Raw genomic sequence first — 13574 nt, forward strand, 5'->3', positions numbered from 1 at the left:
ATGCTATAGACTTATCATAGTTTTTTTCTAGTCCTGACAGGGTGCAAAATCCTCATATATTTGTGCAGCAGAACTCGGGCTGTGGGCAAGGTTTTTCACATACAAAATAATATTGTCAGTGTATAATGATATCGAGTGCCTTGTATTCCCTATCTCAATTCCCCATGATTCCACGTCTCGCCTTAGTCGGTGTGCCAAAGGCTCCACCGCCAGGTCAAACAACAGGGGAGACAATGGACAGCCCTGTCTGGTTCCCCTGTAAAGATGGTAGGAGGGTGATATATTCTGCAGTAAGAGCCGCATAGAGCAAGCGAACCCACCGGACGTACTCACAAGGAATTCCGAATCTTTCCAGTACTTCGAACATATACTCCCAGTTTAAAGAATCAAATGCCTGGCGGAGAGCTAATGACAGACACCCCGCTTGGGGGTAGCTCTCTCTGACTGAGTCTATTACATGATATAATCGGTGTATATTCAACGAGGTGCTACAAGACGGCATGAATCCACTCTGGTCAGTGTGTATTAGGTTTCCTATCAAGGGAAAGAGTCTCTGTGCCAGCAATTTAGCTAATATTTTATATTCTGTGTTCAGTAAGGATAAAGGCCTATAAGACAACATATCTATTGGAGACTTCCCAGGTTTTAATAGTGAGGTCACTATGGCTTGCTTAGTTGTATCCGGGAGGCAGCTGTTGGCCAGAGAGTCCTGGTATAATCTCTCCAGTTGGGGGGCTAGTTTTGAACTGTACAAGGAACAGAATTCGGATGGGAGGCCATCTGATCCTGGTGATTTATTACGTGCCTTATCCTTTATGGCCTCCCGTATCTCCCCTTTTGATATCTGTGCACCCAGTATTTGTTTGGCTTCATCAGCAAGTGTCGGTAATGTAATGTCAGAGAGGAAAGCTTCAAGGTGCAACTGATCTAATACAGTTGGGGCGGAATACAGAGTTCTATAGTGATCACAGAATGCCTCGTTCATTTCCAGCTGAGTATTTACACTAGTTTGTTGTGAAGTATTAATATGTAAAATGGTAGTGTGGGATGGTTCATCTTTTATAAGGCGCGCCAAAAGCGCACCTGGGTTATCCCCTCATTGTGTATGGGTTCCCTATATTTGTGTAATTTACCTTTTTTAGGCATTCAAGCAGCTCTGTATGTTCAGCTCTTGCTTCCTGTAGCCGCTGAGCTGATTGGGTCTGTTCCACTGCTTTCTTTTCTAGGCGGCCCAGGCTGTCCTCCACCTGTGTTATCTCCCTCAGAATGACCGTCCGTACCCCTGCCACTGCTCCCAGCATTGCTCCTCTGATCTCCACCTTAAACGCCTCCCATTCCATTAATGGGGAGGATGCCGAATCGGTGTTGTCGGTAAAGTAATTAGTTATTACCTGTGCTATTTCCTCTCTCAACACCACATCTTCTAACAACGAGGATTGTAATCGCCATGTCGGGATTGGTGTAGACCGCCTCCCCCAATTCATAGTCAGCTCCAATGGGTTGTGATCCGAAAGGGTTTTCCCTACATATGTAGCGTAAGTCATCTTCGTTTGCAGTGTAGTGGTGCATAAAATACGATAGAGTGTGTACTTTATGTGGGTGGGAGTACAAGGAATATTCTGTCAGCCCTACCTTCTTTGCTCGCCATCTATCTGTGAGTGCTCAACCGTGTAGCCAATTCCACAGTGCCTCCGCTTGCCTCTGCGCATTAGTGCCGGACAGTGGGGGGGTGGATCAGTCAAGGGCTGTGTCAAGCACTGCATTGAAGTCCCCGCCTATTATCCAGGGGGTATCAGCCCATGGGGTAAGCACCACCGATAGGCGTTCTAGGAAAGCATCTTGACCACTATTTGGGGCATATTCACTACTGAGGACCACAAGCCTCCCATCCAAGTTACCCCTGGCCAACGTATTTCTGCCTTCCTCATCTACTTTTGTATCCAGTACTTCAAAGGGGACCCCAGATCGTAGCCACACTGCGAGCAAACGCGGAGTATGAGGTGTTAAGCAACTGTCCTGGCCATTTTTGGCAAAGTTTCACCGCCTCATGAGTGGTGAGATGCATTTCCTGTAAATATGCTATGTGTACTTTGCGCCGATTCAACTGGGCCAGTATTCTATGTCGTTTGTGGATAAATCCCAGTCCACGTACATTCCAAGTAACAATATTATAATCATGTAGTGACAGCATTATGAAACCATAATAGATGATTTTCCCCCCCTGCTCCCACCAAACTGCTTCTCTCCAGGTAAATCATGTATAAAACATTTGTGGATGTCAGAACTTAAAAACAAAAAACTATGCCCTCAACGGTCCCCAATATTCGGCAGGGCCAGAATGGACTCTGCCAAACCCTTACATAATAAAAATTCAATCTATGTAAAATCATCATTATGTAAACAGTAAAACAAGCCTACGCAATGGGGTGTGCAAGTTGTTAATGCAATATTAACCCTTCGTGGTCAACAGGTTCCCCTATGTAAAACAGGGATCACAGAGTTCGGCCGTCCGGGCCCGCAATCGAGGAAGGAGATACCAGGATCTCCTCAAAGGAAGGGGATCCATCCGTTAGCAGGGAGCGAGTGTGGTTTCGGCCTCACATCTCCACAATCAGGTAGCACAGCGAGTCTCACTTTCACGTATTGGTCAATGGTCAAACAAAGGTGCAACGCATCCATGTTACAGTTAGTCATTGTGAAATGTTACTCAGATCGCATGAGCAGCCTGTGGGCGTTCGTAGTCCATACACTGTGGTAATCAGGGGAGTCATTTGAGGGCAAATTGTCACTCTGATTATATTAAAGTTCCTGCACTGTCTGTGGTGTAATAGATGGAAACAGTGTTGAGCTACTTTCTGAGTCTGACGCGACTGTGCTATCTATCGATGAGGCAACTCCAGGGGAGGGTGGACCTGCTCTATGTATGGAGTATGCTGATTGTATCGCATCATTCCGACCCTCCAGCATCTGCAACAAGGTAGGTCCAGTTTTCTTCCGAGTTGAAAGTTGTTGGTTCTTCCTGCTTTTGCGGGGTTGGTGCTTCTGTCTTGGTGGTAGGGCCTCATTTTGACTCTGGGGACCTGAGTGCAGGAAGGTCAAATCCAGCCAGTCGCACACTAAATCAGGTGTGTCAAGGAAGTGGGCCTTTTGGTTATGTGTAATTCGTAGCCTGGCCGGAAACAGGAGGGCGAGCGGTATTCCCTCCACTTTGAGTCGCTTTTTTACTGACTGGAAGGAAGCTCTTTGCCTCTGAACTGCCAGTGTATAATCTGGATATAGGGAAATACGAGCATTATCGACTATAATGGGGTCTTTTTCTCTCACCACTTGCAGCAGGGTGTCACGATCTCTGTAATTTAGCAGCTTGGCTATTAAGGGGCGCTGTGGTGCCCCCTGCAGGGGTCTCCTACCAGGGATACGATGTGCTCTTTCTATTGTAAAGTGGATTAATAGCTTATCCATTGCCAAGGCTTTCAACCAGTCTTCTACATACTGTGTGGCGTCTGACCTTCTTTTCCCTCCGGTAGACCAATTATGCGGATATTATTACGCCTAGATCTCCCTTCAGCGTCTTCGATTCTTTCCTGTAGGGCTTCCATCTGGTGTTGTAGGTGCTCAGTAGCAGTTTTGTGCTCCTTATGGTCTGAAAGAATGCTGGCAACAATTGTCTCTATCTGCTTCAGTCTGTCCGTTAATTTCTTGTGATCATCTTTCAGAATACTTAGTTCCATCGTGATTAACCCCTGTCTTTGTTCTATCGCCACCCGTGACTCTCTGATTTCCTGTAGGATGACGTCAAGCTTGTCCATCGGGACATCCATTGTCGTGGCTGGCTCCTGGTCCCCAGAGGTCGGAACGTCCATGCCACCAGTGTGCTTACCCTTTGTGCGGCCCATCACTGATCTTTTATGTGGAACAGTCAGCCCAGTACAATGGTACACGCGGCCTTGTTGTGCTGAAGGGTTGTCAACCACGGGGGCCACCGTCCCTTCCGCCCCGGTTATTCTTCTGGTTCCTGCGGCAGTAAGTAGCCGGTTGTAGGTTAGACGATAGTGGCAGCGTCAGCTACCGCTCCCTCGCTATGGTATCCGGCCGAGAATCGCGGTGGGAACAGGGCAAAAGAGAGACATTTGGTGAGATGTAACCAGGACGGAAGGATGAGGCGATCCCAGTAGGTGGAACATGCAATGCAGATGAGCTGGGGAGCAAAGAGCAGGCATAGGTGACAAGTTGTTCTGGTAGAGATCATTAGTTGTAGGCCAATTGAGGTGTTATGAAAAGAGTTAAGGGGTGATGTCCAGTAGGGGAGGGCTGTAAATCTTTTTGAGAGAGGGCTCAAAGTAGCAAAAAGACATTTGACTGGGGTTGAGTCATTGGCTTGGACATGATGTTGCCATCACGAAAGATGGAGATTGAAAGGTTACAATTGAAATGGAAAGAGGATAAACATTAAGCTTACTCCGAAGGAAATGTTTGTCACTGAGATGTTCAGGCTCTTCTGTTATTTCTGAAGAGAACATCAGTTGTCAGGTTCCAAGCCCCCTTCCGAGTGCAGTGGTATTGGTCCGTGAATAAAGTTTCTGTGAATTCTGTCAAGATTTTGAGTTTTAAGTCTTTCATCAAATACGTTGAGAGTTTCGGGGGATAAGTGATCTTGAAAGTGGTGACTCCAGATTTGGAAAAGAGAGAGGAGATGTCAATGTGGGTAATCTTTGCAGTTTTAGGGCAGGAATCATGATTTGGAAGGACGTGCGGGTTAAATCAGAGAACTTTGGCAGCAACCCAACAACCGCTAACTACTCCGGTTACCATGATGCACGCTCGTCACAGCTGGCACAAGCTCTCGTTTCTAGGGAACTCCGCTCGCTCTCGTCTGGAAGTGCCCCACCAGCCGTTTACCTCTCCGATTCCTGCTCGCACACTCATCACAGCTGGGACTCCGCTCTTGTCAGGCTTTACTGATGCTTTATGAACACGCCATTGAAAGTTGTTCTCTTGTGAACATAAAGTAATAACTTTTTCTGCTACTGTGGATTTGTAAGAATTAGATTCTCACACGATAATTGTTAGATAACATGTCTAGTTCATTGAAAAATTTATTATTTTGCTCTGTCTTACTTCTGTTTTGAAAATTAACCCATTTATTCATGTTGAAATTAATTTCAAATAATTGTGCAGGCAATTAATATGAACATGCTGAAGAAGGACTGCATGTTTTCTAAACGAGTTATTGATGTATGGTAAATGGGGGTAATTGTTGTTGTTTGGATTATTTGAAATTATCCAAACTCCCATTTTCCCTAATGGGTTCCGCCACAGCTTGTGTAAACGTTGTTTACTAGCAAAAGCAGACTCGCAGGTGGTTTTAAAGTCAGTTATTAGAAATCCGAGAGCCAGGAATGTCACTGAACCTAAGAAGAAGGCTAAGCTGCTCGCAAAAAAGTATGACTCCAGCTAATACAATCAAGAACTAAAATACTTTTGTCTGCCTGCTCTTTCATTACTACAATTTCCTAAAGCATTGAGGGTTGAGATTTTTAGGAATGAGATAAAATATAGATTTCTCAGTTGTGCATTGTCATGTCTATTATGGGCCACATAAGCAAAGTGGCCAACCCCATTGCATTGGATGTGACTGCAAGTAGTTATGCCTGGGTGGGCTCTATAGCATTTTGTTGTGCATCATTGTGTGAAAACTTGGATCTCCTTTATTGCCTTTTGAGGGCATAGTCCTTTTTTACCCTAGTATTAGTATCTTGACCAGTTTCTACAAAACCGGTGTAAGGGCAGAAGTATTGCTAAGACAAGCTTTTGATTGTCGCATTGTTGCCAGAAGCCTTGTTTGTTGGCTTTTCGTAACAAATGCTTAACCAGATTATTTGCTTGATATGCTAAACAGGATACCTCTGCTGTGGGCATGCCTTTCCCAAATGCACCTTTTTCAGTCTGATGTAATCTGAAGGCAAGAGTTTAATTGAAACAGGCGGACTGTTGCTATCTTTGACCATGGTTCAAGGCTTTCTGTTTCATTGTTTGGACCGCGTTTCGGAAAGGTTTAATTCCCGTTCCCATTTTACGGTGGGCACAGTTTCTTCTGGTCTTAAATGCTGCTCCTGTCCACCTTTCAATCTCCTGAAATTCTTTACAGTAATCTCATAAGTTTAGAGGAAGGGAGACTGGACTGATGAGTAAGTTCAAGTTCATCACGGTGGTGATTGTTGGACAGGTAGTCTCTGGCGTTGTTCCTTAGATGAGTTAACTATGTTACTATACCCCTCTCTCTTGCGTTAATGTTCAACGGACTTCTCTTGACAAGTTCAGATTCTATGTATCTGAGCGGTCAGTCATTGCAGCGGGTTTTATATCTGCTGAGCAAATGATCTCCATACTGCTTGTTTACCAGTCTCGGGCATCCCATGAGCCTTGTAGAATGGATTTTGCACTTTTTGTACAGCTCTCTGTACACTGAGTAAGTTCTACTGTTTTGACAAAAAATGCCAGCGATGTCATAGATTAGTGAAGAATATTTCTTCAAGATTATTGAAAAAGTTTTACTTTGCCTTACAGTTCTTTCAGCTTGCTGTGAAAGATGAGCTGGACCGTCAAAAAAACTTGTACATTCAGCCGTATGCTTGCTACGAGCTTGGTTGCCTTCTACTAGAAAAGCCAGAGGTAAGGGTACACATCCACTGCACATCTGTGCAAAGGAGACTTTAATTAAACTATGTTATTCTGTGCATGCGAGTGCCTAAACGATTTGGGTATTGTGATAAAACGCAGGCTGCAGTACTTTATCTGACTCCTTAAATCAAAGATAATTTTTAAATGTAAATTTCAGTTTTCTCCGAATATGAGACCCAGGTTGAGCAATTCACGTCATCGAGAAGAGGAATTATCTGAGAGTTGAAAGAATGTCTGAGAACTTTGCTGTTATTTCTCCCTTCCTATAGCGAATTCAAGATTTGACAACAAACAGTACGCTGGTGTTAAAAAGAGGAAAAGTATTTGAACTCTGTTTTTGGTGCCCTTGTGTGTCTTCCATTTCCGTAGCTTCAAATACACTTCAATGCCTCCAGGTCTGCAGCGGCTTTAAAGAACTTGCCAGGAGGTTGAGGCGGAGGAAGGCATTAACACATTCCAGCCAAATATGTGTTATGCTGTCTACCAGCCCCACCACCGAAGACCTTGATCAGTGCAAGCGTGCTTTTTAGACTGGACTACAGTTGAACTCTTTAAATGAGTTTTCGAAATTGCCATTCTAGGAAACCGCTATTGGTCCAGAATCCATGAATCAGGCCATCACGGGTAGCTTAGTGATATATGGTTGCATACAGCCGAAAATAACTACTAGGGGTTGTTCTCGATAATAAAGTTGTGTAGATTTTGAGAGTTGATAACAAATAGCCAGGCCTGAATTCACAGTGGAAGTAGGTGTAAAAGAAGTTGTGTTAAAACTTAAGAATTAAGATTCTCAAATATCAGATGTGGACGCCACCCTAAGGCTTTAGCTGAGTGGAAAGACGTGCTCTGATCTAAAGGCCACCACTGGTTCTAGGCACCCGTTCCTGTCATCAGTGATATGGTCGACCCTTGAGCAAGCTGGGTAGTAGGAGACCCGAGGATTATTGGTGTTCCAAAAGTCACTACTGACTTTTTAGTTAATGACCAAAAAGTCAAACTCGTTAATTGTAGATCTGTGAGATAGTAATGCAACAATTTTCATTTGTTTAGGTCTGGCCTAGTCACGGTTTTTGCCGTTTCTCCGTTCTGATTAAAAATAATTGAAAATAATAATAAATAGCTTAAAAAATAAAAAAAGAAGTACAATCGTGTAAATAGATATAAGGTCTTTACATAAAACCTCTTTCTCGCTGTGTATTTTCCCTGCTCACAGGCTCATGCCTGCCTCAAAAGTAGTACACTTCTTTTGAACTTGTGGGGTAATACTTTACTTTGCCATTACTTTTTTATTTCCTTTTTGTATTTTTTTTTTGCTTCATCCTTGTGTTTCTAAACTATATTTTCATGTTACAGTAGTTTAAAACCAGTGGTACCTCTTATCCCACTAAAATGTATGTTTTTCCTGTAGCATGCATTACAGCTAAAATTATTTCTATAGCTGTTGTTGATATACCTCCCCGACAGAAAGTACTATTTCTGCCTGTAAAAAACATGTGTGCAATGGTTATATTTTTTTATTTTAACATTTAATGCATGCGATGCTGTAGTATTTTTGTGGCATGCTGTGTAATAAAGATTCACAATCGAGCAGTTTGCCAAGGCTGTAGCTGGATGCCTGTGTCACTGGTCACAAGAAATGTCTATGCTCCTCTGTGGATTCCTCAATAAGAAGAGCAGGAACAACAGGCCAGGTTTATTGGCTGTGTCAATACTTGTTTTATTGTCGTCTTGGCGCGAGCCATATGTTAGTGGTCCAAATTTAGACACCTGAATTGTTTTCACTTGTCCACTGTGGTGTATTTCATCAGCATTCACTAAATGGGAGGTAAACTCTTGATTAACAAGCACAAAGTTTGGCCTTCAGTCGAATTCCATCTAATAATTGCTGCCACAAAGAGAAAATATGCCATGTAGACCTACTTTCTTGGTAACTGTTTTTCATTTTTTGGGAAAGGTGCTCATCACACCATTAAATAATCTGTATATTTGAAACCCCATAATCCTTAAGAAACAATAAAACAAGGTCCAGGGTCTCATCTTAGAGGTAATGCACATTGTAATCAAGATAAACATTACAGGGGGGACCAGAGAGCCGGACAATAAGGTAGCTGCACTATGCTGCTTCACCGGAGGTCGAAGGCTCTATCCAACTGAATCCTTGGCCATGCAGCATGTTATCCTGGTGGAGGCCATTGCCTCTGGCAGCTGGAGTGCGGAGAAGTTAGAATCCTGTTTGCGGCCACCAATGTGAATATGTAAAATTCAGTGTCTCAATAATCACAGATTTCAATCTAGAATAAATTAAGTTGATTTTGTTAAAATGGTGTATGAAACTGTAATGGAAGAGTTTGTGGAAAGTCTATGACGAGACTCAGTAAAGAGATCACTGCAAACAAAACTTGATGGTGGCCCACCAGGGACTGGGCTGCCTACTCTGTGAAAAGGAAATCACAGTCTCACAGGCAAGGTGCTTCACAAAGGGCTTATAAGCTGTGACAAGTCGGGCTACAGGAACAAATAAACAGTACTATGAACCTTTGGTTTCTATGACCCATAACTACACCATCCAGCGCAGCAGCAGCTTCTGTACACAAGCACAGGATTTTTCACCGAAATGTTTGACACTTGTCACAGTAAATGTCCTAGTGCCTCCCTGAGTTCCTCAATAAGAGGAGCAGGAGGTACTGGACTGTTGATCTCTTCTCTGGGAAGGACAACAGGCTTTCGCACTAGGTCTTCTTCCATAGAGCTCTAGAACCAGCTCTAATGAAACAAAGTGCTGCAATCTATACCTTTCAAATAAGCCACTGTTTTCAGTAGATTACATCTTCTTGTTGAGGCAGAAACACATTTGCCCCACCACCACCAATGGTGTAGGGCGGGAAATTGAAGGACAGGACTGCTCAGAATCAATAATTCTCCAACATTGGATCTGTCATAAATTCACCTGCTTTAATCATTACCCATTGTCACGCTGGGAATCCCTGCTAATCTTAAATAGCATTAAACAACATTGCTTTTTGTGGCACATCTACCTCATTTGAAGCAACACAAACTTCAGCCAGTGTAGTGGAAAGCTCTCCAAGTTTCCATAGAGGCCACCATAGATGAGATGTGTGTGACGGAGACCCTGTGATTAGCTCTGCTCTGACCTTTCATTGACCTCACCTTGATATTTTCTGATCACTGTGGAGCATTGCCAGCCCCACCTTCAGCTTTCTGTATAGTGTGAGTTGTTTTTTGGGTAAATTCCTGAGAGATTTTCATTTTTCTGGATCTGGGAGACCTATCCTTTGTCACTAACTGTCATCATGACTGACCGAGAGAAACACCTTTACTCAAATCCTGCTCAACCTGTGGTCAGGAGAATATCTACGCTGATGGCCCACATTACTATGTATTTACTGCCTTTATCGAGAGCACAAACCTTCATGCTTTGAAATTGGCAGTACCTTCCCTTCAAAGACACTGAAGGATAGCGAGAGGAGGTTAGCACTATATGTCCTGGAAAAGAAAAAAAGAGCCTCCTTCTTAGGGGGATGCACTCTCATCTGGGGATGATTCTGTTAAAAGAGCTCCACCAGGCACTTCCACAAAGATAGCTCAAAAATGAAAACATGTAGATTTCCCAGAGCCAGGCTTGCATTCTAAAGTGCCTGCAGCCATCATCTGACTGAAAAAGGCTGGAGATTCTTCAGAAAAAAACACTCCAAGCAGGATGAACACCAACTTACGCAAAAATTGGCATGAAAATCTAGCTGCTTCGATGTCCTCAATGAGCTCCAGCCTCTGCTAGTGATTTCTAGGTCAAAGAAGAAATCACTGGTGTTGACGTCGACATCTACAGCACCCTCAACATTGACATCATGTAAATGGCAGTACCTTTGAGATGCCAAACCATTGTTGATGACGACACTGAGGATGTCACTACTCCCGATGCTGAATATGACCCAATCAACAACAACCTCTTCAACTTCCCCGTTGACCCCATCGACGACTATAGCTTTGTCAGCATTTTTTTCCATGCAAGTCTCTTTTTTGACAGTTCAAATGACAGCAATCCTTCCCAACCAGATTCTGAATTGGAAGGTGATCTCAGTGACCAGGACGCCACTGAAACAGCTTATAGCCCTACGCAGCTGGATGCCTAGCTACCAGTCCCAGACATTTGTAGCTGCTCACCCCTAACCCTCTGCACCTCGTCGTGGCTATACGTACCCTGAGGTTTTGCAGGTAACTGTTGCGTTTTTGACAATTTTGCAACAGATGATCAACACATTTTAAAGACCAGCTGTGTCCACCGGCCTCCACCTTCACTACCAGCACCTCCTACTCCACCTTCACCCCTTCTCCTACAACGGGTCAGTCTCTAGGACCAATCACACCAAAACTGGTCCCATCTACTCCTACAATATGGGAGATAAAGATTCTTTAGATTCTATCTGTTCTGATTTGGAGTACCTGGGCACACTGTCAGATGAAGGGAGTAATGCAGTGAGGGATGAGATATATCATACCAAAAGAAAGTGACAAATGCCCATCCAGCCAGATTCACCTCTTGATAACATAACCAGTTTCCATGTGTTAATGGCGAGAGCAGCTAAAAATGTTAAACCCTTGATGACCTCAGTAGAACGCCAGTGCTTCCTATATGATTCCAAGGAGCAGCCCTGAAAAACGAATAGATCAATACCTACACTAGATATTTCCTGGTCAGAAGGCCTAAAGTTGAGGCATACGCCAGCCAAAATGTCAGCAATAGTAACTTGTGTGGAGAAAAAATACAGGGCCCCTGACACAGCCCAGTGCTGCCTTATGGCATTTCAAACTGGGCTCTGTTATCATGTCTGTGGCATATTGCAGATCTAAGAACCTGGTCACTCCGTTGTCAACATATCCTGGTAGGAATGGCAGACGCACTGATAATTCAGGCCATAGATTAGGTTCCACGTTGGTATCATCAGTCAGGGCCACAAAACCCTTGACAATTTCAGGCTGTTATTATCTCCAGCTATGGCATGACATCTCATCCTTGACTGACCTTATACCCGATTATACGGGAGAGATTGCTGAAGATATAGTCAAAGGAAGTGCAACAACGGCAGCAGCCATCATGGATGTTACAATGGATGTTTCACAAGCTGGCTTTCCGCTGCTATCAGGAGCAGCTGTTTTGAGAAGATGGGGATGACTGGAATCTACTTCCTTCTATCCAGAAGTCCAGGCTAAAATACTGGGTATGCTGTTTGATTGAATAATTTGTTTGGGAAACAAGTTGATGAAACTGTGCACAATATTAACACTGATGTGGATATGACATAACGCTTTGGGGACCTCCAATATCATCACCTTGGTTTTTCAACTTTTTGTGCCTCACAAAGTTCTCAGATCTACAGATGAAAATTCAGTCTATACAGAGGCCAAAGCACACTCCCAAGACAACAAAAAACTAGCTTGGCATTTTGCAGCTGCCCTACCCCCCACCCCAAAACCCTTCATGTTAGCGGATAAGGTGGAGAGTTTCACTTATTGCCCTCCGAAGGGATTCCATAACATTGGAAATTTGGATGTGGCGGATTGTACCCTCAAGTCATACCTTGGAGATCCTACAGAAACTACCAGTCTGACTGCCCAGAAAAGCACATCACCTTCATTTGAGGAAATTGCAATGGGAAATGTTCATTTCCCTTCTCATAGAAACAATAGAGCTGGTCCACAAAGCCCAGTGAAGTCAGGGTTTCATCCAGATTCTTTCTGATCAGGATGAATACAGGACAATTGAGACCTAATATGGATCACAGGGAGCTGAACAAGCACTTGAAGAAGCAAAACTCTTGAATGGTTATTGCTCTAGGAAGTCCTCCCAATGATCTAAGAAAACAATTTGACATTTCTGAATCTTCAGGTTGCATACTCCCACATGCCAATACACTAGAAACGCAGAAAATATCTCTGCTTTTCAGTGGCAAGGTAGCACAACAAATTCAAGGTGCTACAATTCAACCCTAATTCACCACGTTGAATACTTACTAAGTGCCTAGGACCAATTGCTGCTGCCTTCAGGCAACAGGGTCACCAAGTGTAGCCATACTTGGACCACTACCTTGTCAAGGCTCCTTCAAGGACAGATGCATAGGCTTCTACAACCTTCTGCATCACTCTGTTCCACAGAATATGACCAACTGTAAATACCAACAAGTCTTCCACAAAATATGGAACAAAGCTTCAGTTCTTTGGAGTGATACTGGACACACAGCTGTGAAAAGCTTTCTCTTCACCAGAAAGACTAATAAAGCTTATGACCGTGGCAAGGACTTTCTCCACCAAACAGTCTGTCGAAATCAGACAATACAAATCTCTGCTGGACCTGATATCATCAAGCTTAGGTTTTATACCATATTACAGGCTCCGGATGAGATCCATTCAACAAGAACTGAACAGCGTATGGAAGCAAGTTCACAGTACATTGGACAATACAGTCAGAGTTGCAAGACACCTGAAACAAGCACTAGTACGGTGGGAGTTCACACAAATCTGAACGCAGAGCTTCCTTTCCACCATTCATCAGACAAATTGGTGCTCATGACAGATGCCTCCATGGAGGGATGGAGAGCTCACATTAAGAAACTAGGAACCAGTAGTCTATGGCCAGATTCAGAATATCGGCTTCATATTAATGTCCAGGACCTCAAACCATAAGACTTGGTCTATAGACTTTCCTTCCCTGCCTGGCATGGTAAGTGGTTCTCATCAGAACAGACAATACCTTATCAATGTTCAACATCACCAAAAAAGGCAAACGAGGTCCAGGCCTTTGTCAAAAAAAGGTGCAAGCGCTAAGGGACTGGGTCATTTCACACAACATGGACATCGCTTTGGAGCGGCTTTGTGGA

At 43.7% G+C, this 13574-nt stretch overlaps 1 protein-coding gene across 3 annotated transcripts in view; it reads left to right on the forward strand.

Annotated features, from left to right (window-relative positions):
- TTC39C (tetratricopeptide repeat domain 39C) overlaps positions 1-13574 on the forward strand; it is a 449102-nt gene that overhangs the window by 425161 nt on the left and 10367 nt on the right. For all 3 annotated transcript variants that reach the window (XM_069220027.1, XM_069220029.1, XM_069220030.1), the window contains one exon: positions 6568-6672. In XM_069220027.1, coding sequence (XP_069076128.1) covers positions 6568-6672 — 105 coding nt within the window. The remainder of the gene's footprint in view (positions 1-6567; positions 6673-13574) is intronic.

Source organism: Pleurodeles waltl, chromosome 2_2, assembly GCF_031143425.1.
Source record: "Pleurodeles waltl isolate 20211129_DDA chromosome 2_2, aPleWal1.hap1.20221129, whole genome shotgun sequence".
NCBI classification, from domain to species: Eukaryota; Metazoa; Chordata; class Amphibia; order Caudata; family Salamandridae; genus Pleurodeles; species Pleurodeles waltl.